This window comes from Falco cherrug, chromosome 4 (assembly GCF_023634085.1).
Source record: "Falco cherrug isolate bFalChe1 chromosome 4, bFalChe1.pri, whole genome shotgun sequence".
NCBI classification, from domain to species: Eukaryota; Metazoa; Chordata; class Aves; order Falconiformes; family Falconidae; genus Falco; species Falco cherrug.
Window position 1 is genome coordinate 77,691,115 of NC_073700.1, and position 14,058 is coordinate 77,705,172.

The 14,058-nt window shown below is 40.3% G+C and overlaps 1 protein-coding gene across 9 annotated transcripts in view; it reads left to right on the forward strand.

Moving 5' to 3' along the window:
• Positions 1-14,058, forward strand: part of DYNC1I1 (dynein cytoplasmic 1 intermediate chain 1) — a 193,895-nt gene that overhangs the window by 17,573 nt on the left and 162,264 nt on the right. For 5 of the 9 annotated variants that reach the window (XM_055709572.1, XM_055709569.1, XM_055709575.1 and 2 more), the window contains 2 exons: positions 1,103-1,217; positions 4,325-4,466. In XM_055709572.1, the coding sequence (XP_055565547.1) occupies positions 1,103-1,217; positions 4,325-4,466 (257 nt within the window). The remainder of the gene's footprint in view (positions 1-1,102; positions 1,218-4,324; positions 4,467-14,058) is intronic. The other 4 variants (XM_055709574.1, XM_055709577.1, XM_055709576.1 and 1 more) reach the window with 2 other exon arrangements.

The following is a 14,058-nucleotide window of genomic DNA, read 5'->3' on the forward strand; positions in this document are numbered from 1 at the left end:
TTGGCTGTAAAAGCAATGTTCTTCTGCATCCTGCCTGGGTCCAAACTGGCGAACATGGAGATACTTCCGAACTTCAAGGTTTTCTGTTGTGCCAGCACCAACATCAACACCAGGCTGAGGTGCTGTGGCAGTCTTCTTTGATGCACTGTCTGGTTTCAGCAGAAGGGGAAACCTCTCTGTGTGAAGGCTAGATAGGGTCAGCTGATTTAGTTTCAGCCTTAGGTCCGAAATATAGAGGTAGATGGCTCCAGACATTCTCTATAAGAACTGTGCTGGCATTGCTGTGTTTAAGACATGACAAAATGATAGACATGACCACTTACATTTTGTTTTACTTGCATTACTGATTACTGCAATGGACTACAAAGTGGGACATGGGTTCAGTTCCCTCATCTGCTTGGGAGAAGGGCTGCAAGCTGGTTTTTTTCAGTGGAGTGCTCTAACCACTAGGCTGGGGTATTGATGTTTTCCTTTCACCCTACTAAACTGGGGAATGATGAGCCAAATATAAGGGATTTGGGATAATGCAGATGTTGATGCTCCTCCTCTTTCTAGGTCTCAGTAGACCAGAGGAGGAGGAGGCTGATGTGTAGAAGCTCCAAGGAGCTATAGATACCTAAGCAAAGAAGGAACAGTCTTGTGGACCATTAGTTTTGGCTGTTGGTGCCCAGTGCTGCCAAAATCCTAGACACATTAGTCCTTTCCTTTGTTCCTGTTAGATGCTGAAGTTTACGAGAAAGGATTTTTATTGCCAACAAGTGCTTGGGACGAAATGTATAGGTCCTTAAGCCACATCACTGAAGTCCAATGGAGTTTCATTCCTTGATCCTGGAGGAAGTAGGAAGGGACCGTTTTTATTCAGGGTAATGTTACCTATTATTTTATGGATAGCTTTTGAATTAGCTAAATAAGTTGCATCTGATGAGAGGCAGAAGATATCCATCAGTGTGCTGTAAGACCTCCTTGCAAAGTTCAGTTTTCCCATGTATCTAAGTAAATTTCAAAGTGTACCTAAGCGGTGGTGCATATAAATACTTTCCATACATGTAATTGCTAGAGCTGATTATATGTGGATGAAACTTCTCTGTTTGTTTTAAATCAGGCTGATCTACAGCAAAAAAAGGAGCCAGCTCAGGAAGATTCTGACCTAGACCGCAAAAGAAGAGAGACAGAAGCTTTGTTACAGAGCATTGGTATATCCCCAGAACCACCTCTAGGTATTTGAGAGAAGCACACTGTAAAGCATTCAGCTCTGCCACAAATGTGTTCTTTCTATTAAAGCATGCTTGGCTTTTTTGATTTTTGGCTGTATTAGTGAAGTGAACTCTTCTGTTTGAATGCCTGCCATACCATTCACATATACCAGCTCATGGCATTTTGAGTACCCGTCATTGCCAAAAACATCTGTTTCATTTCTCCAGGAAATTCTTGTGAACATAATGCAGGTTGGGTTTGCATAGCAGCAGTGATTTCTTTTCTGATGGACTGTTTTATCTTTTCTCACATCTCTCTGATGACCCACAAAATATTATTACAAATGCTGTACTTCATTAGCCCCAAGTTTTGTTTCAAAAATTCAGATTAAGCATTTGCTAAGGAAGGAGGAGCGAGGAGTGGGTTCTCCTATTGATTTTCTTTTAAAATCAAGCAAAACTGGAGAGGGAAAATAAAAAGACAAATCACAATTAGCAAAAAGCTTATCATCGGATCATTATTTTAGATTTTAGCTCTGGTTTCATGAGCTCAGCCTCTGTTTTGGTTTTGATGTTTCAGTTCTAGAATCTGAAGTCCTCGATTTAAAAATACATGTGGCAAAGTTTATGGTATCTGAATATTGGTTACCTTGCTTAAGTTCTGTCTCACTTATTGGGTGGCCCTAAAATTTCCTTTCCTTCCCTTCCTTCCCTTCCTTCCCTTCCTTCCCTTCCTTCCCTTCCTTCCCTTCCTTCCCTTCCTTCCCTTCCTTCCCTTCCTTCCCTTCCTTCCCTTCCTTCCCTTCCTTCCCTTCCTTCCCTTCCTTCCCTTCCTTCCCTTCCTTCCCTTCCTTCCCTTCCTTCCCTTCCTTCCCTTCCTTCCCTTCCTTCCCTTCCTTCCCTTCCTTCCCTTCCTTCCCTTCCTTCCCTTCCTTCCCTTCCTTCCCTTCCTTCCCTTCCTTCCCTTCCTTCCCTTCCTTCCCTTCCTTCCCTTCCTTCCCTTCCTTCCCTTCCTTCCCTTCCTTCCCTTCCTTCCCTTCCTTCCCTTCCTTCCCTTCCTTCCCTTCCTTCCCTTCCTTCCCTTCCTTCCCTTCCTTCCCTTCCTTCCCTTCCTTCCCTTCCTTCCCTTCCTTCCCTTCCTTCCCTTCCTTCCCTTCCTTCCCTTCCTTCCCTTCCTTCCCTTCCTTCCCTTCCTTCCCTTCCTTCCCTTCCTTCCCTTCCTTCCCTTCCTTCCCTTCCTCTCACTGTTGTAGCTGAAATATTGGCCCCTCTGGAGATATCAAGCCCTGTCATTGAATTCATTGGGGCTGAATCTAGATTTTACCCCTAGATATTCTTGCTCTGTGATATTTAGGGAAAACTCCAAATTTGACAAAATGCTGAAACGTTGATTTAGGAAAGCACCCTATACACATGCTTGGGTGCATATGCAAGTAGATTGTGCCATTCTGAATTGGGATTTCAATTCATAACTTACATCAAGCAACATTTATTAAGAAAACTTAACTATTTTTATAATTTATGATATAGTGACTGAAGCTTTTAAATACAACTTCAGAAGAACTGTCTGAAAAGTAGCAGTTAGGTTATTTTTATTTATCATAAAATATGCTTTGTAAATTGTATTGTGGTACTATAAAATCACATACATTTTTAATGTTCTGGCATTTTAAATACTAATTTTTAATCTAAAAATGAGGATATATTTCCTTATTATATTAGCTAAACACATATATTCATGTAGCAAATTATCATATCTTAGCTCTTTTGTATTTGATACTGTCAAAACAGAGTGAAAATATTTACATATAAGATGATTCATTTTGGCTAAACAATGGTATTTCGTCCTCTCTCATTCCCCATATATACACTCACAATTAATATACAAAGGAGGGTTTAATTCTGCCTTCACATACATGATACCCAGATCCCACTGTGAATGTGGAATATATAAACAACTGTGACATACCTGTAACCTGCCAAAGGGCTGTCATGAAGATGAATTCACTTTTCATGCTGCAGTCATTTCTGTGATGGTCTGTAGAGACAGTCTGCATGAAATGTTTGACCACATGGAAAATCCAAATCTCTTGACAGGTCTGTCATTATACATTATGGAGCATAACAAAATAGTTTAAAGTTTTATTCTGTTAAAACTACAAAAGGAAATGCACATGATTTAAACCAAATGGGAAACTTCACTCTTGCATTAAAACCCCTTTTTGTGTTTTATTCAATGTGGCTGCTTTGAAGAATATTTGCATTAAATCTTCACTGGAGCCATCTCTGCATTTTAAATGTTTTTGAGAAACCATTTTAAAAGAAATCAGGATATTTTTCCTTTTTTATTTATTATTTTCCTTGCTGAAGAGCTTTAACTCGGGCTGACCTTGAGCTATGAACTTCCTTTCCTGTTTCAGGAAAAAAAACTGCCTTTGCATGAAATATGCTTCAAAAGCCCTGGCAAGCCAAAAAGAAAATCATTTCTAGAGCTTGGGCAAATGGTATCATAAACCAAGGGAAACTTCGCCTTGCATGTTGAAATCATGTCCCACCCAAAACGGAAATTTTATATGACCTAAATTACTTAAGAAAACATGGTCACTAAGCAAACTAATGTGTATTCTCACCATCTTTGGGAAATGATTTTAACTTAGCTGGATTTTCTTATTTAGCTTTTATTTTTGATGTCATTTCCACACTGCAGCCTTAGACCATATCTAGTGGACACTGGCTTTTGATTTAAATTCAGAATTTTGAAAGTATGCTTGTTCTATTGCCTACATGAATTTACCAGAAGAGTTCACTTAGTTTTTGATGAGGTGAGCCCCTGATACTTCTTCATACCTTTAAAATCTTCTGCAAGTCAACTTGAAACTATACTGAAGAAAACACATCTATTTTATTTCCACAGATGTCTCCTTTAGCTTTAGATTCCCATTGGGCTTTCAGTCCTGTCTAAGTTCATGTCAGTTTTAACACTTCCAAAAGACTTAAAATTCACTTGACTCTCTTCCTTTTCTTTTTCTGTCCTTCCTTATTTGCTTTCACCATTTCAAACTCTCCTACTCATTCATCCACTATCATTTTGGTCCATTGGTTTTGATTTGTCTGACACTGCTCTTCATCAGTGCAGTCGCTGCATGTGTTAACATGGGATACCTGTTATTTTCATTATTTAGTCCCAACCCCTATGTCTCCCTCTTCGAAATCAGTGAGCACACCCAGTGATGCAGGCAGCCAGGACTCAGGAGATCTGGGACCCATAGGAAGGTAAGACACAGAGTCAATAGTGTTGAATAAATGTTGGGGTTTTTTCCACTTTGCTCTAACTTCTACATTTTTACCTTTGCTTCTGTAAATGAGAATGTGCTGTATCTAATGTGGACTTTTGTTCCTGCATTTTCCACTATGCGTTACCATCCAGTAAGACTGGTCTCAGATGTGGGATAAATAAAGGTATGCAGCAAGCAGATCTTAAGCTATGAGCCCCAAACCTCATATTGGAAGCAAGAGCTGAATTTACACTTCTAAAATGGTCCACTGAAAGCTGTCATTCTGTGTGGAAATACACTAAAAACAGGGGGAAGTGCCCAGTGGTAGAAGCTTTTACTCATGTGAGTTATATTTTCTCACCTGACTAGTCCCCTTTGAAGTCCTCCCAGGTGTAATGCCAGGCTGCTTCAGGTTCTTGCATGGCTGCTCATCACAGTGCAGGGAAAAGCTTGTACCAAAACAGGCTGAAACACCCTGGGACCCACTGGCAATTCCGCATTGGAAACTGGATATCGGAGAGTTTCATGCAGAATGGGAGGGCAGCAGCTCTTTTCCTGTTGGAAAGCGGTGGTGGGGCGTGTGTAAGGGGTGAGCACAAGAACAATCTTCTTATCTTTTTTTATACGGCTGAAATAGGAAATGAAGTGGCAAACACAATTCCTACTCTGGAGTAGAAAAGAAAGGAGGAGGATGCTGGTAAAGGAGCATATTTTCAAGAGGTGAAGCAACTATACTGTATATTTTGAGAAATGTAAAACACGGGTCTTAATGGCTCTTTTTGTATCACAATAATACAACATAAAGCTGAGCTGCCAACTCACCCAAATCTGTGAGCCAAGACTCTGCTAATGGCTTGAAAACACAGTGACTGCTCTTTGCAGTTAGCAGTGCTCAGGAGCAGACACTGTATCTCTACAGACATAAACAGTAATGTGACAGAGCTTTGGGTCACCAGATTTCATACCACACCATCCTTCTGCTTAGAAAAATCACACTTCTGTAAGCTGAAAGCGTGTTGTGTCCCTCTTCAGCCGGGTGCAGACACTGCCCGTTGTGATAGGTTGCACAGCTGCTGCTGAAATCTCCTCAGCCCTTCTCCCAGGTCTGCCCTCGTGACAAAATGGAGATTGTCAAGCAGAAAAGCCTTAGTCTGTATGATAGCAGTTCAAAACACAGAAAATAGTGTAATGGTACATTCATAAATAAATGCAGTAAACTTCAGCAAATTGAAGTATTGTATAAAAAAAATAAAATGAATTATAGACTGCTGTTCAGGATAAAGTTTTTTTCTGCAGTCCTACATGAAGCTATGACAATGCTGGCTAGAGACTTCTGAGTTCCTGGCTTTCTTCTAAACCTTAATGGTGGAACTTTTTTACTGTTAAGGTAGTGAAAAGCCCTTGGAAGAATTTATTTGCTGTGACCTATGCTAGCACTTCGGCTCCTTGTCAGCAACAAGCAATGAAAGCACACGATCACATGTCCTTACAGAGGAGAATGGAGTTTGTTGTCTTCAAAGCTCACGACATACTGCAGTGTGGGGTTTCATTTTGGATCTATTTGCTGGCTTTTTGTGGCCATGCCACGAATTCAGTGGGAATCCCAAGACCTTGTTTGTAGTCCACCAGTTTGCTTGCCATCCTCTCTGGTATTGAAAGGGCTGTGTTGCGTGCCAGGAAGGTCACTTGCAGATGTTTGCCTGGAATGACTGGTTTGCTGTAATGGAAGTTCAATAGTGTCTGATCCAGGCCCTGGGGAATCTCTGTAACCTGTGGATAGTATTGGGTGGCAATTTGTTAAATTAGTTTATCTCAGGGTGTAGTGTGTGTTTGTGTGAACCAGCGCACTCAAGCTTGAATGTGTGATGATAGAGCAGTCGAACTTGGAGAGATGTTGGTAGACCTGTCATCACAGTGACTAAACAAGATGAAACCACCTCAGCTGTCTGCAGTCTAAGAGATGCCTAGACCATATTTCTGACTTATTTTGACTTGCATATATGAATGCCTGTTTATCTGTATAAGCAAGGTTATTCTAGTTCATTTTAATGTATCCTTCCATTTTGCTTTCTATGATAGAACACTTTTGCTGAATCCCCTGTCATGCCATTGTGTTTATAAGATCTTCCCCTTTTCCTCATTCTGCTACAAATTTGCTGTACAACACTAGACTGTACACAGGTGTAAGAAGAGAGCAGATTAGTTCCCAAGTTGCTAATGCCCCAGTCTCAGAGATCACAGCTTGTCTGTTGCTGCTGCTAACACTGCTGCAGAAATAATGAGCTCGCCCAAGCTGGCAGAAATCCTGCCAATTGCCAAAAAATCAATTATTGAAGTGTTCTCCAGAGGAAGGTCAGGATATTTTTAAAAAAGCAAAAAGCTGTGAAGTCATAGGTTTTGGTTCACCATAGGAGAGAGGCCCTGCTGAAAGCTTTGGAGAAAGCAAGAGATCTTTGTACGTTTCCATTTGAAGCAGCAGTTTCTGGTGCAGAACTAGATTGGATCCATACTTCTGTGAGGTGTTGGCACTTCTTGTCATTGTCAGACTTTATCTATTGGTCCCAATATCACCAAGTGTATCTGAGGTATGTTTTGATTGGGAAGCACTTGTGAGTTGTTCCAGAAAAGTGAATGTAGTTTAGCCAGAAATCCAGGTTTCTGACAACCAGTTTTCAGGAAGGACAATTGATACATTGCAGTGTTTGAACAATGTTAGGAAGTTGTTATCCTGGAATCACAGACCTCATTCAATCTTTGCAAGATGAAAACTAACTGGTAACTTGCTCACCCAGTGTGATAGTTATATGGGGAGCAAAAGGGCTCCAGCAGGCAATGTGTAAGAGCAGCGAAGTGTTTGGCATTGAAGCCGGACAAATATAAAATCAGAAAAACTTTGTAAAAATTTAATGATGAGACAAATTAATCACTGAAGCGATTTACCTAAAGACTCTACTGGATATTCTATCACTGGAAATTGCTTATTCAGGATAATGTGCCTGCCCAACAGGCAGATAATAGGTCAAACAATAATTCTTTCAGAAAGTCATACAGCTTTATTGTTGCACAGGAAGAAAAGCTGCATGGTCACAATGGTCCCTTCTGCCATACGATTGATCTATAGACTAGTAGTGCTGCTATCCTGCAGGACCATTGTCCATTATCTTCAGCACAATAGCTAGAGCTATGCTGTCTTTTTCCAGATGCCATTAAGCTCATTAGGAGAAGGAGCAGACTATGTAATAACACCAAATTATGGAACAATTTCTGCCCTGTGCAGTGCAGATTTCTATGGGGTTTTTGCTGCTTGATCTTTAGTACCGCACTGCTATTTGTCATAGCCTTTTCACTAGGGATAACACTAAGTTTCAGGAGCATTCCAGCTTCCCCCTGAGCCATGACAGCAACTATAAGAATGCACAGCTGTTAGATGAGTAACAGAAATTGCTGTCAGTTTTCTTTGAATGCTTTCAGTTGGATAGGTGGACAGGAGAACCAAGGTGTTTTTTTTGGTGGTCTTGGGGGTCAATTCTGGGTAGGCCAGAGGCATGTTGTACTTTGATCCTGGAAGATTTTACCATAACTGTGGGCTTAATAGGTTCGTTTATGCTGCTGTTAGTTTGGCTGGTCTGAACAATTCATTAGAGCCCTGTTGTTGCATGGTGAGAAACTTGCGTATCTCCACATTGCTTTGCACATCCTGCTTCACTTTTCTGATGGCTGTGTTGCTTGTGCTACACAGGCAGGACAGGAAAATTACATCACAGCCTGAGCAGGTACCTGTCTCTTGATAGCTAGGTTATTAGGTCACAGGGCTTTCTGTTACGATTGTTCAGACAGGACTCGTTTTCCACAAGACAGTGTTGCAGGATCCCATGAAGATTCTCCTTGGAACGGAGTATGCTTGGCTCTTTCAGGATAAGCATTTTCTTTTGTTTAGTATTTTGTAAGCATTTTGTTGATACCCAGTGTCCTATTTCTGACGGTCAGCTTATACAGACGCGCACAACTGAAATGTAGATTTCAGCTAACTAGGTTTGAGTAAATGTTGTGAAGAAAGGGGCTAAGGTAAAGGTATTTGCCAAGACCTCCTGTGCTGTAGCATGGTGTGAAACACAAATTTGAGTCTTTGGGGCTATTAATATGAAGCTTCTTCATAATAACTATATGCATTTCAGCCTTCCCTAGCAGATACCCTGAACTTTTGCTACCTTAGTTTGCCAGAGAGGATGCTAGCTATTATAGTACCACTGTCATGAAACAGTGCCCACTGAGAAGCATATTTTACTGCTCAACATGCCTTAGACTTTCATAAATCTCACCTTCTCAGCACTCACAGCCATGCACTGCACGATTGTGTCATCTGTGGGAGTACAAAAAGACAAACCCTGCAGAGTGCTTCAGAACCAGGCAGTGTAACACCGGGTCATGTGGGCTGAGGAGAAAAGTGCTGGAAAAGAGAGCTTTTCCATTAGAGCACTGGAAAAGCCCCAGTACCCTGTCACAGGCAGAGCCAGTGCACTAGGGTCAGCCTGTGCTTTGCATGCCAGCTCAACATAAGATAGCAGTAATCTGTCTGTGCTGGAAGGATGCGCTCCTTCCAGCTGAGTAGCTTTCATGTGCTAATACTAGCCTGCATTGGTATGTATTCTTTTATTACCCACAGGCTGCCCGTGTGTTCACCCTGGTGAATTGCACGCTTGGAGGAGTTCCATTTGTGGACCAAGGTGTGATTTTTGTGTGTGGCCCATTTTTTCCCTGTATCCTTCACTGCCCCTATATATTCCCGGCTAGCTTCATTGCCCTACAGTGGTAGGTCACACAGTAGCATCCCATTTATTGTTGTGCGGGGTTGTGTGTGTGTGTGTGCGGTGAAGTCCCATGCATGCAGCACTTCCCTCTGTGCATTTTGGAACAAGAGAATCCCATTAGGCTGCATATAAGGTTTCCCACCTCCCATCTGCTCAGTAAAGTGCATAAGGCTCAGCTGTTTTGGACTTGTAAAGATTAATGGTTGCCTTTCCTTCTGCAACAGCTTCATCTGTGCTCTTTTACTTTCTAACTTGCATATTTTGCTGCCCATACATTTAGATACCTGATTATTTTGTGGGCTTCCTTAAAGGCAAAGGTGGTAGGAAGCATTCTTCACCTTCTGGTAGCTTCTTTCAGAAGATGGTTATTTCAATGTGGTGTTTTATCTGCTGTAAAATAATGCAGGGTGGATTATTTTGTACTATTTCTCTCACAGTCCATTGGTTTGGATGTGTTTGTCTGGCTGCAGATCCTCATTCTGCAATTGTTGTCCTTAGTTGGATTAGAGCACTGCTAATACTTAGTTTAGATGGTTCTTCCCTGAATTATGTTGTCATTCCATTCATGTCACAGTGTTTGTATTTGATGCACTGAAATTGGTTAGCTTCCTGCAGTGTATGAAGTTTACTTGCAGTAAAGCAGGGTTAGTCCTTATTTAGATGAACCTGTAAATATTTAATGAAATTTCCAGGGAGAATGAGTTTGAGTGTAGCATCAGGTAGCAAAGAAAAGAAAAAATAAAGGGAAATTGGATTTCTCAAAGAGGCTTTGTAGCAGTAATATGCCATTTTTGTAGCAGTAATATGCCACAGAAGTTAGACCACTCTGGAATCCTGATTGCCTCATCATCGCTGTGGGTTTTTTTATTTGTAGATAAAATACAGTACATGAGCAATCCTAGAAATAGAACAGCTGCCTGTAATGCTGAAGGACTTTTCTCTGAGGACAATGTCACCTTTGGCTTTGGCTGTTGATGTAATTTTTTGCCCACTATGTCAGTTCATCTTGCGGTTACTGGGACCTCTGAATGTGTTCCCTGTTGTATCCCAGAGAACATAGTAGCAGCTGTCACATTAAGTTGGGAGTCCTTACTGATAGAGTCAAGAGCATGTCTTCTTCTCTCTTATTCTATTTTGAAGTTTGCTGACAATATTAGTCTGTATTCATGTATGTTTTCATCAGACATGATTCTGAGTTGCTTCCATCTACCATGGCCACTTTGAGCCATTTAGGTATAAAAAGAAATACACTAGGATATGTTTTCTTTTGTTCTGTTGATGTCCACCCTCAGTTTGTATTGGCCCAGTGCAGGGAGAAAGAGACATAAGTCTAGTCTTTTTTCTCTGCAGCATAATATTTACTCATTTTTGTATAGTTATTAGGTGTTCTCCTTTATAATGCAATATCTAAACACACACACATGACATGTGTTAATCCTGCGTTGCTTCATGTCTGACTCAAACACAAACATTTCTTGCTTCTCAGATATACAATCAGAAGGAAAGAGGTAGCTCTGGAGCACCTGAGCACCGAGTGAGTCAGAGCATGTCATTATTGTCTTTACTGTTTTACAGTTTTTTATTTAATAGTGTATCTAAATGTCACCAAAGTCTTCAGGTTCAATGCTTTTTAGGCTTTTTTCCTGAAAAATCAGACTCGGCAACTCAGCTTTTATTTTCACTGTTAGATTTTTAAACAGCTCCTTACCTAGTCCAGTAATATAACACATCGACAAGCTGAAGAAAGGGTATCAGAATGCCGTTCTCCCTTTTAAATGTCTGCTTTGCTGTTTAATTAGATGGGTAAAGAAAGCAAAAGAAGAAGGTGGATCCTGGTCTCTATTTCATTTATACGGGAAGGTTGAATTGTTGTAGTAGATGTGAAACATCTCTCATAGATATTAACAAAGCCATGTTTCTGTAAGATCTGCTAAACCCACTGATAACACAACCATATCGCCTAGGGCTTAGCTGCTTTATCATTAAGTAAATGCATTTGACAGGTTCTGTGCAATGACGCTGGTTTGTCATTGCCACTCAGCTTTGCATTACCAGCATTTCGTTGTGTTGCCGCATTCACAAATGATAGGGATCTTTCTTGAACTGCAACCAGCACAAGTGGGCCTGTGTTGCATTGCCTCGGGAGTAGCAGCCATAACTGTTATTAGTAGCAGATTTATTTTTTTATGGTGGTTTTTTTTTTTAAAGGTCAGTTTATATGTACAAAATGGCTTTTAAATGGCTGTTTTAGTGGCATATGTATTTCATAAATGGGCTGAGCCAAAGGGAAGCGCAGAACAATGTAAAGACTTTGAGGGAGCTACGGGAAAGATTGAAGGAAAATAACTACTTTATGGCGACCTTCGCTTGAATGGTGTTTTATTTAGAAAAAGATAGGTTGTAAATCCGGGGACTGTTGTGTAGTACAGACATGAGTCTTTCACAGTGGAGAGTCAAGAGAAACAATTTAATTAAATTGTGTGAGATCACATCCTATGTTAAACTGTGTAACATAGCTAAACTGGTACAGTTTTTGCATGTAGAGGTTTTCTCCTTCACTAGCCAATTAAAAAGCCCCTTAGAAAATCCCCCTTCATAGTTTTGTGTTTAATCTGGAAAAGTAAAAAAAGACTCTGAGTAGCTCTTTCAATAACCCATTTTTTAGGAATTTTCTTGGTGGTTAGAGGCAAATGGGATAACCCATAGGATGCTGGCATTGCCACTCTGTTTTGGTGGCTTTGGGCTTGGTATGGGATGCTTGCCATTACATGGTAAGGCAGAAATACTCACCCTAGCTGTTAAATTTTTCCCGTATAATTTACCATGACACCATCATCAGGATCTCTTGGCACATGTTTCTTATCTTACAGTTTCCAATAGTGTTAAAGGCCAAATTGTGCCTTAAGCCTTCATGACCTGAATGGTGCTGGCATCTGTGAAGGACTGACAGTGTCAGCCTCCTCCCCTTACCTGGGGGGACCCTGGCTTCCTCAGGTATCTTTGCCCTAGGAACTCTGCTGCTTTTTAAAGTGGTGCTGCAAATCTCTGACACTTTTTGCTCCCAGCCCATCTGTAGGACAGTGACAGGGCTGGCCAGTCCTTCTTCCATGAGTGTGGGCTGCTCAGTATGAGAGGCTGTGCTGAGCTGCTTGCACACATCATGGCTTGCCCTGCATAGGTTAGTATATGAGGCTGGAGGAAGGCAAGTTTCTTGCAGTCTCTTCCCCCCTTTTGTCCCTGGAAAAGGAGAACCACAGTACTTCTCCTTTATATTAAATGTGTATTTAGCTCTACATATCTGAAGCCTCTCTCTGCCGGGTTTTTTTTTAGCCTATAAACATAAGCAGACACCTTAGGGACTGATATTTGGCAGTTGCTTTCAAGTGTCTGTATATCTGACCTAGAAAGTAGGGAGTGTTTTTCAGTATGTGCCAGTTACAAAGTCAGAATGGTCCATATTAATTAGAATCATCTGCAATCCTTTTAGCATGTGAGCCTGTGGCATCATTAAGGATTTTCATGCTTTCATTCCTAAAGGATGGATGGAGTTCAGTCCTCCAGATCTTTGATTATTTTTCTCATTAGCAAGCATCTCCATGCTATAAATTGAAGGAGAAGGAAAGATTGCTGTTCCCAGGGTGCTTCATAAAATGCCTTGGAAACCTGAGCCCCAGCTGCATCAAGGAGAAAATAATATTAATGTATAAAGCCCTGCTTAACCATTTAGGTTATCAGCCCAGCTGTAGTTACTACTCTGTAGTTATTTCCAGGCGTATCATGCATATATTTAGTCAGACAATCAGATGATTTTAGGGACTAAAACACTAATCCTCTTAAAACAAAACAACTTACTTGCTACAGCCAGTTCAGCTTAAACAGTTCTCTAGCACAGAATTTCATCTTGATTTAATTAAATTGTGTGAGATCACCTCCTATGTTAAACTGTGTAACATAGCTAAATGGGTATAGTTTTTGCATGTAGAGGTTTTCTCCTTCACTAGCCTATTAAAAAGCCCCTTAGAAAATCCCCCTTCACAGTTTTATGTTTAATCTGAAAAAGTAAAAAAAGCTCAGAGTAGCTGTTTCAGTAACTCATTTTTTTTTAGGAATTATCTTCAAATTTGTAAAATGGGAATTGCTGCAACTGGAAAGATATGGGTAAATTTTTTTTTTTCTTTTTTGAAGGAGTTTTGAAATAATATAAGCATCCCATATTTATTTTTTCATAAGCAGAACATTTTGGTTATCCATCTAAATCTAGTTTTGAATCAGATATTTTGGTCGTACATATTTACTTTAATAATTCAAAATCAGAATATAATTTCTGAGCTGGTCTATTGAAAGTCGGTTAATTGGGTCATGAAAACTTGTCACATTTTGACTGTTGATGTGAAAAATTTTTGATAACTTCATACAGTGAGCTCTTTTTTTAACCTAGTTATAACAAAAATTTCATCCCCTTCTAGAATGATTTTGCTGTTTCTAGCACAAAATAAATTGTATAAAGGAAGGGAAACACCAGCTCTTTTTTTCAGCTAGTAATTACTGGATTTTAGCACTGAAGCAAAAATGAAAATTTGCTGAAATCTTTCACCTTCTTCTTCAGCTGAGTAATGCTATTCCTAAAAAATTGTAGGTTCCAGCGTTTGTGCTACCTCTTTGACTCCTTTGAAAGACTATGGATTGTCTTCCCCAGGTTTGACTAATAAACATGATTTTGTCTTATATGCGATTGTATCCAAAGTCCCTTGAAGTTTATGGGGAAACTTCCCTTTATATGCA